The sequence below is a fragment of the Grus americana genome, chromosome 24 (assembly GCF_028858705.1).
Source record: "Grus americana isolate bGruAme1 chromosome 24, bGruAme1.mat, whole genome shotgun sequence".
NCBI classification, from domain to species: domain Eukaryota; kingdom Metazoa; phylum Chordata; class Aves; order Gruiformes; family Gruidae; genus Grus; species Grus americana.
The window spans coordinates 259,517-272,012 of NC_072875.1; the positions used below are offsets into that span (position 1 = coordinate 259,517).

General features: G+C 49.1%; 1 protein-coding gene across 2 annotated transcripts in view; it reads right to left on the reverse strand.

Moving 5' to 3' along the window:
• GRIK4 (glutamate ionotropic receptor kainate type subunit 4) overlaps positions 1-12,496 on the reverse strand; it is a 207,195-nt gene that overhangs the window by 125,171 nt on the left and 69,528 nt on the right. For both annotated transcript variants that reach the window (XR_008574079.1, XM_054803100.1), the window contains exon 2: positions 9,988-10,119. Coding sequence is in view for 1 of the 2 variants with exons in the window: in XM_054803100.1 (XP_054659075.1) it covers positions 9,988-10,069 (82 nt within the window). In the remaining variant the exon portion in view is untranslated. The remainder of the gene's footprint in view (positions 1-9,987; positions 10,120-12,496) is intronic.

Here is a 12,496-nt window from a genome sequence, read left to right on the forward strand (position 1 = left end):
AAGCACCATTTCTGGGAAGGTTGCCCAACAGCCCTGCAGCGCCTAATGCTAACGCTAGCAAGAGGGCTTTAACACCTCACTGACCTGAGCACTGCACACACTGCATCCAGGAGAGCTTGCAGTCCACCCATCTACAGAGCAAGGACAAGCGAACTTGCCAAGAGTTACATGGCAGGAGAATGAGAAATAAACTTCTAAGCACAAGGCATATCACTTCAAACAGAAAGAAATCCTACCTTACACTCACGTTGTCAGAATCTCAGCTCTGTTACAACAGGCTGTTACAGGCTGGAGCTGCCTTGCTGTCTTCCTTCTCCCATCTGCCGTTCTCCAGCTTGCCTTCTCAGAAAGGTTGTAACAGGTCACAGGTAATGACTTTGGCTTTATCGCAACTCACTTTTAGAAACTCGGGCCACTACCTTCATCTGCAAGGCTATCCTCCACCTCAGTTCCTGAAAATGACCTTCAAATCCCGTCACAGTCACTACAGATATGCATCTCCCTAAAAGCAAGCAATCACCTTGTTCAGCCATGTATCCACAGGTGCCCCATCCTCAGCAGTCAGCCTTATAACCACTCCCTGCCCTCCCACACCAGCAATTGCTGCCTGGACCCAGGGCTTTGCTTCCCCTGCGTGCTTATTCAAACTGTGTAACTCAACCCAGATCCTGTCCACATAGAAAAATATCTCCTGATCAATTCAGGTGGTTCTTTAAATGCAAGTTAATTGGTCTATGGGGAAGAACAAATCTGAAGCTCAAAGTATTGCTGATGCTGGCACTAAGTTTTCAGGTGCTCTGAGCTGCCAAGACAGCTGCTGTCTATCAAGTGAGCTCTGCTTTGCAGTGTGATGGCACTCGCTCCAGCAAGGGTCTACTAAGTATATTTAATTCAGGCTTATCCTGCAGTGAAGTCAAGCTCAGTACAGAGCGTGTGAAATCCATTCTTCCTCAACTGCCCACACGGATAGCCAAGGGCGAGGGGCTGGGCAGCAGCAATCCGTAATGCAGACTAATGCACAAGCCTATCTCACGCCGCACTGGAGCCTTCTGCAGAAATTCCAGCTTTGCTGAGTTTGGCTCAGAGTTGGAATTAATTTTGGCAGCTGTTTAGGCAGGGAGCCAAGCATCCTTCATTCATGTAATTGACTTTTTTATTCTCATATATCTACAAAAAAATAATGAAAGAAATGACAGAGTAGCTCTTGCTATGGCTAGCTTTCACTCTATGAAACAAAAAGATCTGTATTAAAAATGGCTCAGTGGCTAAATACACAAAGTGCTGCCCGGGGCAGTAACAGTATTTAGATATAAAGCAAGTTATATGGCTCTCAGATCCTGATCCTTGGCTCTGGGAAAATCTTCAACATTCAGGAACACAAGTAAAAAGCCCCAGACCTCTGAAACAAAACTCCGTACATGCACCCGTCCGTGTCCACGCTGTCACTCGCCCTGCGACTGCACAGGACTGTGCCTGTAAGACAGATCTCTCTCTCTCAGCCCTTCTCTCCCTGGCTCCTCTCCTTAAAGCAAATTTTCCTCTTCCTGCTGAATGAGCACCTCCTTCGAACCCGTTCACCTTCCAGATCTACAAAGCAGTACAACCTGGGGCAGGGGCTGGCTGCTACGCGCAGGCACACCACTGCTTTACCCGTGCTGGTGAGCACATAACTTTCATTAAACAGGCAAATGAAAAAATAGAGCTCTATGCTGATTTTGCTACTTGAGCAACATGGCTCTTTTCCATAACTACCAGTTGACTTTCCCATCCAGATGATCTGCACACAGAGATCTATAGCTATATAATATGTATGTGGATATATAATGAATCAAAACAAAGCTTAGGGCCTCTTGGGATGTGCAATGTAGCCTGCCTCTCAGACATTAATGAACAGGAACAGATCAGTAAAAATAACTCTGCCACAGAGGTGCAAAACACATAAAGAGATGGTCTGTCTCGCTGAATCCACACCTATCCTCGCTCCGTGCCCTGTAGCATTGATCTAAATCTGCTTATTATTTATTATTCATATTATTATAGTGCCGGATTCCTTAGCTGTAGACAAGGAGCTCGTTATGTTTTATGTGGCAAAACCGCAGCCTGGAGAGACCTGCACCGATCTCCCAGGCGAGGCAAGGGGCACTGCCTGCCCCGGGGTGCGGGCAAGCGGGGCAGCCTCGCGGGCAATGGGCTGCCTGGCACGTGCCATAGATGCGGGTCACTCCGAGTTTGCACCAAGCCCCTCTTTCTTCCACAAAGGCTCCCTGCAGCATGCGGCTTAGTCGATTTTGAGCCAAATGCATTCAACCTCGACCACATGCAATTCATGTAGAAACCCCTACGGTGGAGGAAACCATCGGTCCCTCCCCCCTTGGTATCCAGTCCTCAGGCAGTACGGCAAATAGGCCCCTCACTGTTTAAAATGAAGGCAAAACGAAGCAGGGATGCAGGACTTTTACATCCCTCAAGTGCTGCTCAAGTACTCACTTGCACCTCAACCCGACTCCCACTCTCTTTCTCCCGGGGCTCCTCACTCGGAAGCGCTCGCTTTCCTCCCGCGGTTTTCGCTCGCTCTTGGATGGTGCTAATGAGCCTCCTTCCTCTGCAGGCAGAGGAGCCTCCCAGCGCATCCCCAGGAAAACTTGCTTTCGCGGAGCCATCGGGAACAGCGTGCGAACCCAACCCACGCACGGTGACCGCTCAGCGACCACGTTCTCCTCGGATACCTCAGCACACGTGCAGGGAGCCTGAGCGCTCTGCCCAAGCATCCAACATCTAAGCATTCAAGAAAACCACTTTTCACCTGATCATTTCAGAGAACAACAGGTTAGATAAGAGACCACAGCAGTCACCAGCAGCGTGCAGCCCCTCTTTAAACAGCTTCGGTTGTCTTTTCCTGGGAAAAAAGCTCCTTTTATCCTGGAAGTAGCTGCCTTTACAAGACCACTTGGGACAGGGAAGGTATGGCTAGGAGATGGGGCACTGCTAGCCACTCTTCCAAGCTCTCTAACACAGCAGGACCTGGGGAGAACCGCAAGGAGTCAAAGGGCAAGTCCAGACAAGGCATTGCTGAAAAGGCCAGCCATATACGCTGGTGGCTTTTTCAAAAATAAAGATTTATGCACATAACTCGGAAAACATAAATAAAATATCACTCCCCTAGAAGAATAATGAAAAAAAAAATAAAAGGGCAAATAGTTAACAAACAAATATTGTTATTTTTCTCTACCCCTCACCACTCTTCAGCAGCAAATGACAAATAACCATGAATCTACTTCACCTTAACGAACTTAACTGGACCTTTTTAACATTGGGGAAAATATTAATATTGTTTCAGCCAGACAAATTTATTAAGTCACGTATCAACAAAGATGGGGATACCTCTCCTCCTCCTCCTGCACTGTTCTCTATTGCTTTAGACTCTCAGAGTCTAGGAAAGTCCTGAACGAAAGGTGAAAGCCTTAAAAAAAAAATAAAATCAATATAGGCCAAGCCCTGCGTACAAGTGCTAAAGTGAGACACGAATCAAGCAGGGGACGGAACTGCAGCTCAGGCACCCAACACTCCAAGGGCTGGGCGTGCTGGTGGGCCACGTCCCAGGGCAGGTCTGCAGGAGACAGGCAAATACTGCGTGGGCTTGAGGGGAGCCACGGGGCACCCCTGGGCAAGCCTCTAGCTTGGGTTCCTAGGGATTAGGACCCCAACATACACATGGAAAGCATCTACCCACGTTTAATGTCAACCCAGGTGCAGCCCACGCCTGCTCCTGCCACCGCAGCATGGGGACAGCCCTCCGTTCATGCCTTACTTCTCCAGACGCAACTTGGCAAACGTTTTGCAAACAGTTAACGCCTCCTCTGTCCCTCGTGCCCAGAAGGTACCCCTAAACCTGACCCCCCCCAGAGCCACTACACCCTCCTCCCGCTCCGCTCCTCAAGCCAGGCTGGTATTATCACAGTCCAAACACGACGGGACTTGAAAACGTACGTCCAACAAGTGCTGCTCCCCGCAGGCACGTGGGTACAGCTCGGGCACCGTGCCCCCGCAGCTCACAGTGGTTTCTTTTTAAGGATTTTTACGGATTGTTTTTAATCCTTTAAAAACAGTTAGGTCCGTGCACAGAGAAGCCAGCTAATCACACGTGTCTCGGCGACCCGCTTTGTTTCCAGCCCGGTGCTTTCCCTCCAGCCTGCTGCCTTCTGGCGAGGAGTCAAGAGCTGCGTCCCCTCCCGCACAGGCAGTACCTAACACCCCTGCTCCTGCCGCTGGTGGGACAGCTGGCCAGAGAGAGGGTCACCTAACCCCGACCAGAAGCTTTGTTTTCTTAAACACTAATCGTAATTGCAAGTGGAAAGGTTTTCCAGCAACAGCACCACCATGTGAGGCTCAGAGATTGTTTCTCTGCTTTGAGCTGATCGCAGCAGCCTTGCTGGGTTCAAAGCCAGGGTAAGGCCGTTTCTCTGCTGGGGAATAGCAAATCGGTGGTCAGCGGTTTATTGCAGTTGCGTTGGCATCAACCACAAAGGCCTTGGACACGCCAGAAAGCAGCGCTGCACAAGGAAAAGAGTTTGTGCTTTGTCCGTCTGTGTTAAACGCGCTCCGCTGCCTCCGTGCAGGCGAGAGAAGCGGAGTTTCAAGCCGGGTCAGCTGGCTGCAATCAGGATACGGGGGTACTGGGGCCGGCACAAGCCAACCCGCCGCAAAGCCAGAGCTCTCCCCACCTGTCCTAAAGGGCACAGTCGTGTTTCTCCCCATCTCAGACCGCACCCCTGGGAGGAAGCATTTGTACCTGCACGCAGGGGCTGACGTCGCCATCCTTTCTTTACAGCATCCAGGGCACTGGCTGCACCTTCATCATCAGTGGCACTATCACCCTTCAAAATGTTAACGTTAAATAGCGTGCTGCCTGGTGGGATTTTCTCTGCAGTGCCTTTAGGAGAATTATGTATATCCTCTGGGAGTTGGGGAAGCTGAACTAAACGGTTCGCAATTCTGTTCATTGCCATTATCGTTCATTTTTGCCTTACACATTTTTAATGCTCAGTGCTTCTTGCTTGCTTCAGCCCTCCAGCTCAGTCACGCCAAACTGCGTTGGACAGGGCAGAAGCACAACGTGCAGCTACGGGGCCTTTAGCTCACTAAACAAGTGGCTTAGTGTCATAAGCACCTCAGGAGAGTAACTACGCAGGGATGCGGGGCCGCACGGCCGATGCTCTGCTACGCAGGTCTGTGACAGGGTGATAGGTAGGAAACAGAGGGGCACTGTACAATCGCAGTGATGCAGAAAAAGCTGCATGCATGTCTTCAGTCTGCCTCTTCCCACCTACTTCAGCACGCGCAGCTAAATGCCAGTGCTTTCCCATGACTCCACGTGCTCTGGGGGATCCCAAGAACATTTTCTTGACGCTACCTTTCCACGATCAGAGCAGATGTAGGAGACTCACAGGCCTTTCGGTATTCCAGACTTTTGGAAACATGCCTGGAAACAAGAACGAATGTCCCAGGCTGGCACTTCTAGTGACACCCCACCGTTAGTTTGGATTTGTGGAGACTTTGACCACACGTTGCTTCTCTGGTGGATGAAACCCTACCACAGGCACTAGGACAGCGGTGCAGACTGCTTCAGTTACCAGCTGAGCAAGCGGTGGATGCATGTTCACTGGGTATGGGGTAGAAGAACACCAAGTTTCACCAAACAAAATACCCTTAACGCTAGAGCTGCATCTTGCCTTTTGTATACAGTTTGCAAAATTGGGAGGTAGAGGGAGAGAAGGGATTTGGACAGAGGCAATTACAGAAAAGAGCTGCAGGGCTGAAGGAGGCCTTGCAAGGAGTTTGTCAGTAGATCGTATGTCAGTGCTACTGAGCCTACTGCTAGTTAGGGCAATGCCACGTATAAACTACAACTTTGGCTTGCATATGAATTTTAAATGAGCTGTTAGTACACCCAATGAATCTAGCAAGAGAATACCAATTTAGGGCTCTGACGGTCTGCTCCATAAGACCAAGTAAATAACTCAGTAAATAACTCAAGTAAATTTCCCGACACTTTATTGAGCACGAGTGAACAAACGAAAAACAAAACCAGAATTACTTCTACAGCCAGTATACGCTGCAGGAAACCAGAGCTAGGGGAGATGCCGGCCCAGAGCGCGCTGCACCAGCCATCCTCCTTGCCTGCACTGGGGCAGGTAGGAGGGGGCTGATGTCTTTCGTGCCTTTGGTGCAGTTGGATGCAAGACAGCACGTGCAAGGGCACACGTTGGGCAAGCACCAACTATTGGGTTTTGCTCCCAGGATGTTTTGGCAGGACATACATTGGCTTTTTCAAGGGCAATTCCTTACGTACCTCCTGGAGCTCTTGAAAGCTTCTGAGAACATGCCCATTCCTGCTTCTTCATACCCTAATCACATCTATGGAGATCCCACTTCACCAAGACAGACCAGGTGAACTGACTGATAAACAAAAGACACTCTTAGTGAAAAGACTCCATTTTGGACAAAGCATGTGGGTCAGTGTTTTTCCCAACAAAGGTCTCCAGAACGACGTGAACCAGGAGACTGCCTCCAGGATGGGATCAGAAGGAAACACGCAGAGTTTAAGGCTGAAGAAAAAGTCTGAAAAGAAGGTTTCCGCCCATATTTTTTCCTGTGCGTCCAGTAGAGAAATAGAGCATACAGTAAGCTACAGATTGTTCCTACACACGCCAAAGTCACAGGAAAGGTCACCCTGTAGCCTATATTCTGCTCACTGTTTTGCACAGATGATGCCTCTAAAGCTCACTGCAATGCAACACTCATTGTTGGTCCCGTCCAGGCTAGCAAAACTTCCTGTCACTGTGTACTCAGAGATTAAGCAATCCGCTGCCTAGAAACTCCACTGAGACATATCAGGGCCAAGATCCACCCGAAACCCCAAGAAAGCAGCAGCGGGGAAGCTCAGTGCTCAGTTTAAAAGCCAAGCCGAGTGCCCCTGACTCAGCATGACCGTGCCTCCTCCTACCGTGGAAGCCAAGCGCAGCAGGCAATAATCTCTTCTAGCAGCTTGGTGAAGAAACCAGACGTGGCATTGCCTATGTTCACCTCACATGACTAATCGTGTAACTGTGCATTTGAGCGGTCCATTACCAGATGGCTTTCAGAACTACTTTAAATGTTAGCTTGCATTTTCTTTGAATATTTAAATGTTCGTGCTGGCCTGTTTTCCTTTTCTATGCAGTGCATTGATTTATGTTGCTAGATACCATATCTCCCTGCCTTGCCAAAAGCATGCATTTGGGAATGATTTCAGGGCTGCTAGTAATATTTTTTCTCTCCTTTTATTTTGTGCTTTATTTTTATTAACTTTTTTGCTGGATACATTGTTAAAATAAAGCTGTGTCTTGAAGAAACAAAACCAAACCCCCAAGCCCCTCCTCAGCTCTTTCCCATCTGCTTTCAGACACCATTTTCAGAGAAGTTAGCTCTGTGGCCACGAGCAAAGCAAAAGCAGTAGATATACGCTAACATACCTTTCCCCTCTCTCAGTAAATTCTTGCTTTAGGCTCGCGTGGGGGAATCGGCCAGGTCCAAGGTCAAGACTGCTAACGTCCCATTCTCAGGAGGCAGGAGGTGACTGGACACGCCTGTGACTCAACTGCAGGGTCTCTGGCCACCCTTACGTTTAACACTATCTGCCACAGCAGCCACAACCTCCAGTGCCTTTTAGAAGGACCAGCGAAATTCCTTCCCGTTCCCTCAACACCATTACACCTTCTTTGAAACCTTGACTTCTACATTGCCTTTGCAACATCCCAATACAAGTTCTTCAGTCCTAGGAGGATTCAACAGACAGATTTGCACTGCCTTGCCCTGTGCAGGCTAAGGAAATCCAGCACTTCCATCCTGGATGATGCAGCGACGGTGTAAATTTTAAGAGCAGCTGTGTCTGGAGCGGCTCCATTATTTCTGCGAAGAAAAGTCAAAAGCAAAGAATTCCTACAGACGTGAGGATTTTAAAACTGGAGAGACGGGTCCAAAGTAGCCTGACCTCAAAGCGAGAGCGCTGAGCACCACTGGTGGAGCAGTCTCAGGGATGGAGACCAAAGCGCCGGCAGTCCGTTGCTGGGTAACTCTGCACAGCAGCCTCAGCACCAGCACCGCAGCCCTCAGCCTCTGCAGGTACGCGATGCTAAGGAGGAGAGGCTCACGCGTAACCAGCACGCGCTCAGCTATTCACCACCACACATCCCTGCTAAGCGCAGAGGCAAACAGTTGTGTACCTGTATGAGACAGTGGCACCTGGACACGTGAACCATGCCCGTGTTCAAGCGTGTGGGTAATTTCTGTTATGGATATGCATTCGGGCCCTAGCAGTATGTCAAGATCTCCTTTATCCAGCAGCAGATACCAGGTACAGAAGAGAAAAATCGGTGTTTGGACAGATGGAGGGAGACCGACTTTCCGCCACCTCCGCAGCTGCTCGTGTGTCCCCTGAGCACACAGACACCCCCCGCAACTTCTTCTTGCCTGCCCTCAGGGGCCAGCACTGACGTGGCCTCACAGCAGCCACCATCAACTCCGTTTGGGGAGCCCTGACCATGCAGCAAGCTGAGACCTGGAAGGCAGCTGCTCATCCCGCCTGGTAGTTTCCTCCAGTGCGGTGCTGCAGCACAAATTTTAATTTCCAGTCCTCGGCCAGGAACACAAAAGCGCGGTCCCGCCTCTCTCAAACAGCTCCCCGTTTCACTCTGGGTTGCGCTGTGGAGATGGACAACCACGCCAGCTCCCAGCCTGGTTTGCAGCCTGGTGCTGCTACGTGCACTGCCAGAGGAGCTCCCCTTCCCCTCACGCTTCCGAGTGCCCGCAGGACCTTCCCCACAGGAGGAGATGGCTGGGGCACAAGGTGTAACGAAGGATCTCTCACCTTCAGCATCCTGATAATACACCGTCCATCCCCAAGCCCGTCTGCTGGCTCAAGTGGAGGATCTGCCGATCAACATGAAATGCAGTCTGCGGAGCTGAGACTATGCAGCATGAGTGCTCCACATGAATCACAGATGCTGGGGATATAAAACACCCGGCCACCCTTCCCAGACTCCTGCCAGCACAGACCCCGCCCTTGCTATATTTCTGAGCTGCTCCATGCTCCGCTAGTGGAGGGGAGAAGTAATTTTACTTCAAGTGTCACCTGTGAAAGTTGCAAATGGGGACGGGAATAGATTAGCTTCTTATCAGCAACAAATAGTTAATAAAAACAGCTAGTACCTCCAGAGAGAAGAGTCAGGAAAAGCAGTTTCCTTTCTAAACAACAGAGCAAAGCGTCAATACTACGAAGCAAGTTTCATTACAAGGTTTCTGGATGCATTTCTTTTCCCTAATCTGCACGGGCAGCAAGCGAAGATGATGGTGCCTCTTCCCAAACACTTTTTAATAAAGCCCAAAGGAGACCAAATGCACAGGACTTTCTTACAAATGGACCATTTTGGAGTTATTAATGTTCTTGTGGCACTGCTTAACTAGGTTCGGTTTGAGCTCAGATACTTCTTGCTCATCAATGTGAGGACAAATAAATTTGTGACAGAAAACTATTTCCTTTTGTGTGGAGCTTAGGAGAGCATCAAGGGGGTTAGGGCAAGCGGCAAGTTTCATTCCTCAGTGCCTCTTTGAGGAGTGGCTTTCACTTCAAATTTATACAGAAAGAGATTCCCATCAGGTAACATTACCACCATTAAAAAAAAAAAAAAAATCAGTGCAATTACGTACGCTCACCATAAATTCAATTTCGTTTGCAAGATGAAGGAGAGAACATTTCCAAAATGCAGGTAGGACGCTGTACCTCAGCAAGTGCCTCGGCCCCACCTGAACACGGAGCACATCACCAAGGCAGGGAACCCAGCCACCACAGGCGAGGCTTGGCTTCCCTTCTCCAATCGTTTCTACACAGAGCGGCCCGAACAATGAGTGGAAGGATGGTTAAACGCCGGGCAGAGCGAGCTTTGTACTCACCGATCCTCAGGGAATGGGGGCTGGCAGCGATCTTCATCAGCCACAGCAGAAGGAGCACCAGAGGCGCCAAGACACGGGGCATCTTCTATAAATCCTCATGGAGCCCTTCGGTGGTCTGGGCATGACATAACTCTGCAGAGAGAACACACGGCACCGTGAGCACCTCCGCTCTCGAACCAGCGACTCAGCAGGATGACACTGCTTCCAGCTTGCCAAGCACTTGGGACAAAGAGTCTATTTACCAAAGGAGGAGGAAGCTATTTACAGACTATGAATTATTCAGGAATTGGAGTCAAACTGGGCAAAGAGCTTCTAACAAAAAATGGAAAAGAAACACAAGGAAAAGTCCAAATATTTCATCTTGGCATTTTTAGCATTTCCACAAAACAAGTGGAAATCAATATTGAGTCACATCTTTAATTTATCTTACTCCCTTTTTATTTTTTTTTTTAACTCAAAGCAGCTTGCAACTTAAAATATAATACTGATTTCTAGTTTTAGGATAGAACAAAACATTTTCATACCAAAACGTAATTTGAGGGATGTGAATCAGAGACAGAGAGTCACTTTGGCCACCAAACTAGAAATCAGTTCTTTCTACTGCTCCTGCCTCAATGACAGTCACCACCTTCTTCCCTCCCTTTCAGGCCCAAGAGGATTCAGGATGAGACCAAGAGCAGGACCAATTTTCTTCCTCCTCTTTCAAGGTAACGCCACCCCGACACACAGAGGTCCATCTTTCAAAGTCGAAACAGTGCCAAAATAAAGAACAGTAGTTGGAGAATCCACAAACCTATCATTAGTACAGATATTGGCAATGGTTATCCCACAGCAGACTCCCGCAGCACAGTTAAACAAATTTTTAACAAATTCCATTTTAAACAGCTACGTATAGTGTCGATTTTGCTTCATAGGAGAAACGGTTGTCCCTCAAGTTGATAAAATTATCTCCACAGGCAGCACTGTCCTTAAATGCTGACTTTGAGTATTTCATCTGTTACCTTATCTCTCCCTTCTCCAATTTTCTGGCAAACATTCTCATACTATTCCGTTTGTCTAATTCTTCAGCCAAATATTGAAGTCCTGACACAGGCAACGTCTTTAATCCGTCTTTGAAGTTACCAAGAGTTTTGTTCAAGACAGACATAGCTTTTTACTTGCAGTTTTTCAATTCAGCTACTTTTAGATTACATTTAGACTTCCTCCATCTCATCTCATCTCCCCAGAGGGGCTATCCCCTTTTTACAGACATGGAAGGGAGGCAGAAGAAATATTGAGATGTGGCGATAGAAATGAAGGCAATGCAGGGGCTGAGCGGGGAGCCCCGGCACGTCTCCACCCCCTGCACCTTCATCTCTTTCTGGATCACGTCTCCCCTGGGAAGCTCCCACCAGCAGCCCTGCCTTCTGAGTCCCAATTCTCTCGGTTTCAAGAAAATTGAGGGGTCCCATGCTCAGCTGTCCACTGGACATTTAAAGAGCATCCTGATTTTGGAAGTTGTGTGCTCAACACACTTTTAAAAAGCAGAAGCTGCAAAAAACCGCTGGGAAATCATTAGCCACCTCTGAGAAGGGCAATGGCAATTTTCTCTTTTTTTTTTTTAGTGGGAGTTACAGAGCAATACCTAGGGAGGAAAAGCCCTAAAAGGTTAAGCGCGTGGTAAATTGGTTACTTAGAAGCGTTGGCAGCAGCAGAGACAGATTGTGGAGCAACATATCATTTGAGCACTTTGAAGCAGTTATTTCAAAACTTTCCAAGTTATTGACAAAACAGCAGGATCGCGTCAAATTTACTCACACCGGTATTACAGCCCAGGCTGCGGAACCGGCACTTGCAGCACTGAAGTCGCACGCAGGCGCACACGCGCGCGCATCCCCTTCGACCCTTCCCTACAGAGCCAAAAAGGAGCCCGGAGGCCCTCCAGCCCCTGCAGAGCCTCACGGAGCTGCACCGTGCTTGGGATAGGCTCCAAAGCCACTCTCCAAGACTCACAGTCTTGGGTTGCTCCTTTCGGTCTCACTTCTTGCACCACTACCCTAGGCGTGCTTTCAGGGCAAAAAATGTCCTGAGCAGCCCTTGCCAGCCGGTGGCAATTAACAACTACATCTTTACTAGTGAGGCATCTGATGTAGGACCTCGGATGCGTTTTGCCTTCTTTCTCCTCCACTGCCCCCTCCTGCCTGGTCCAGGCAGTCTAGAAAAGACTACTAGAGCCATCGGAGGGAGAGAGACGGAGAAAGGCTCCAAGCGCATTTTGAGACACGACTGAGAAAACTGGCAACTGCTCGTCCCTGCTGTTGCCCCATGACTTAAGATCACGTCTCTGCGCAGATAAATACAGCGATCGCACCAGCAGCAAGCGCAGCAGCCGAACTGTGCCTCTGGCCTAGGGCAAGGAACGGCAGATCAACTGAAGAGTCTCCAGCCAAGGCAGTGGAGTGAAACGCCTGCCTGCCATTTGAGGAGGACGCTGGAGTTAACATCCCTGCCGTTCTCTGCCAAAGCACTA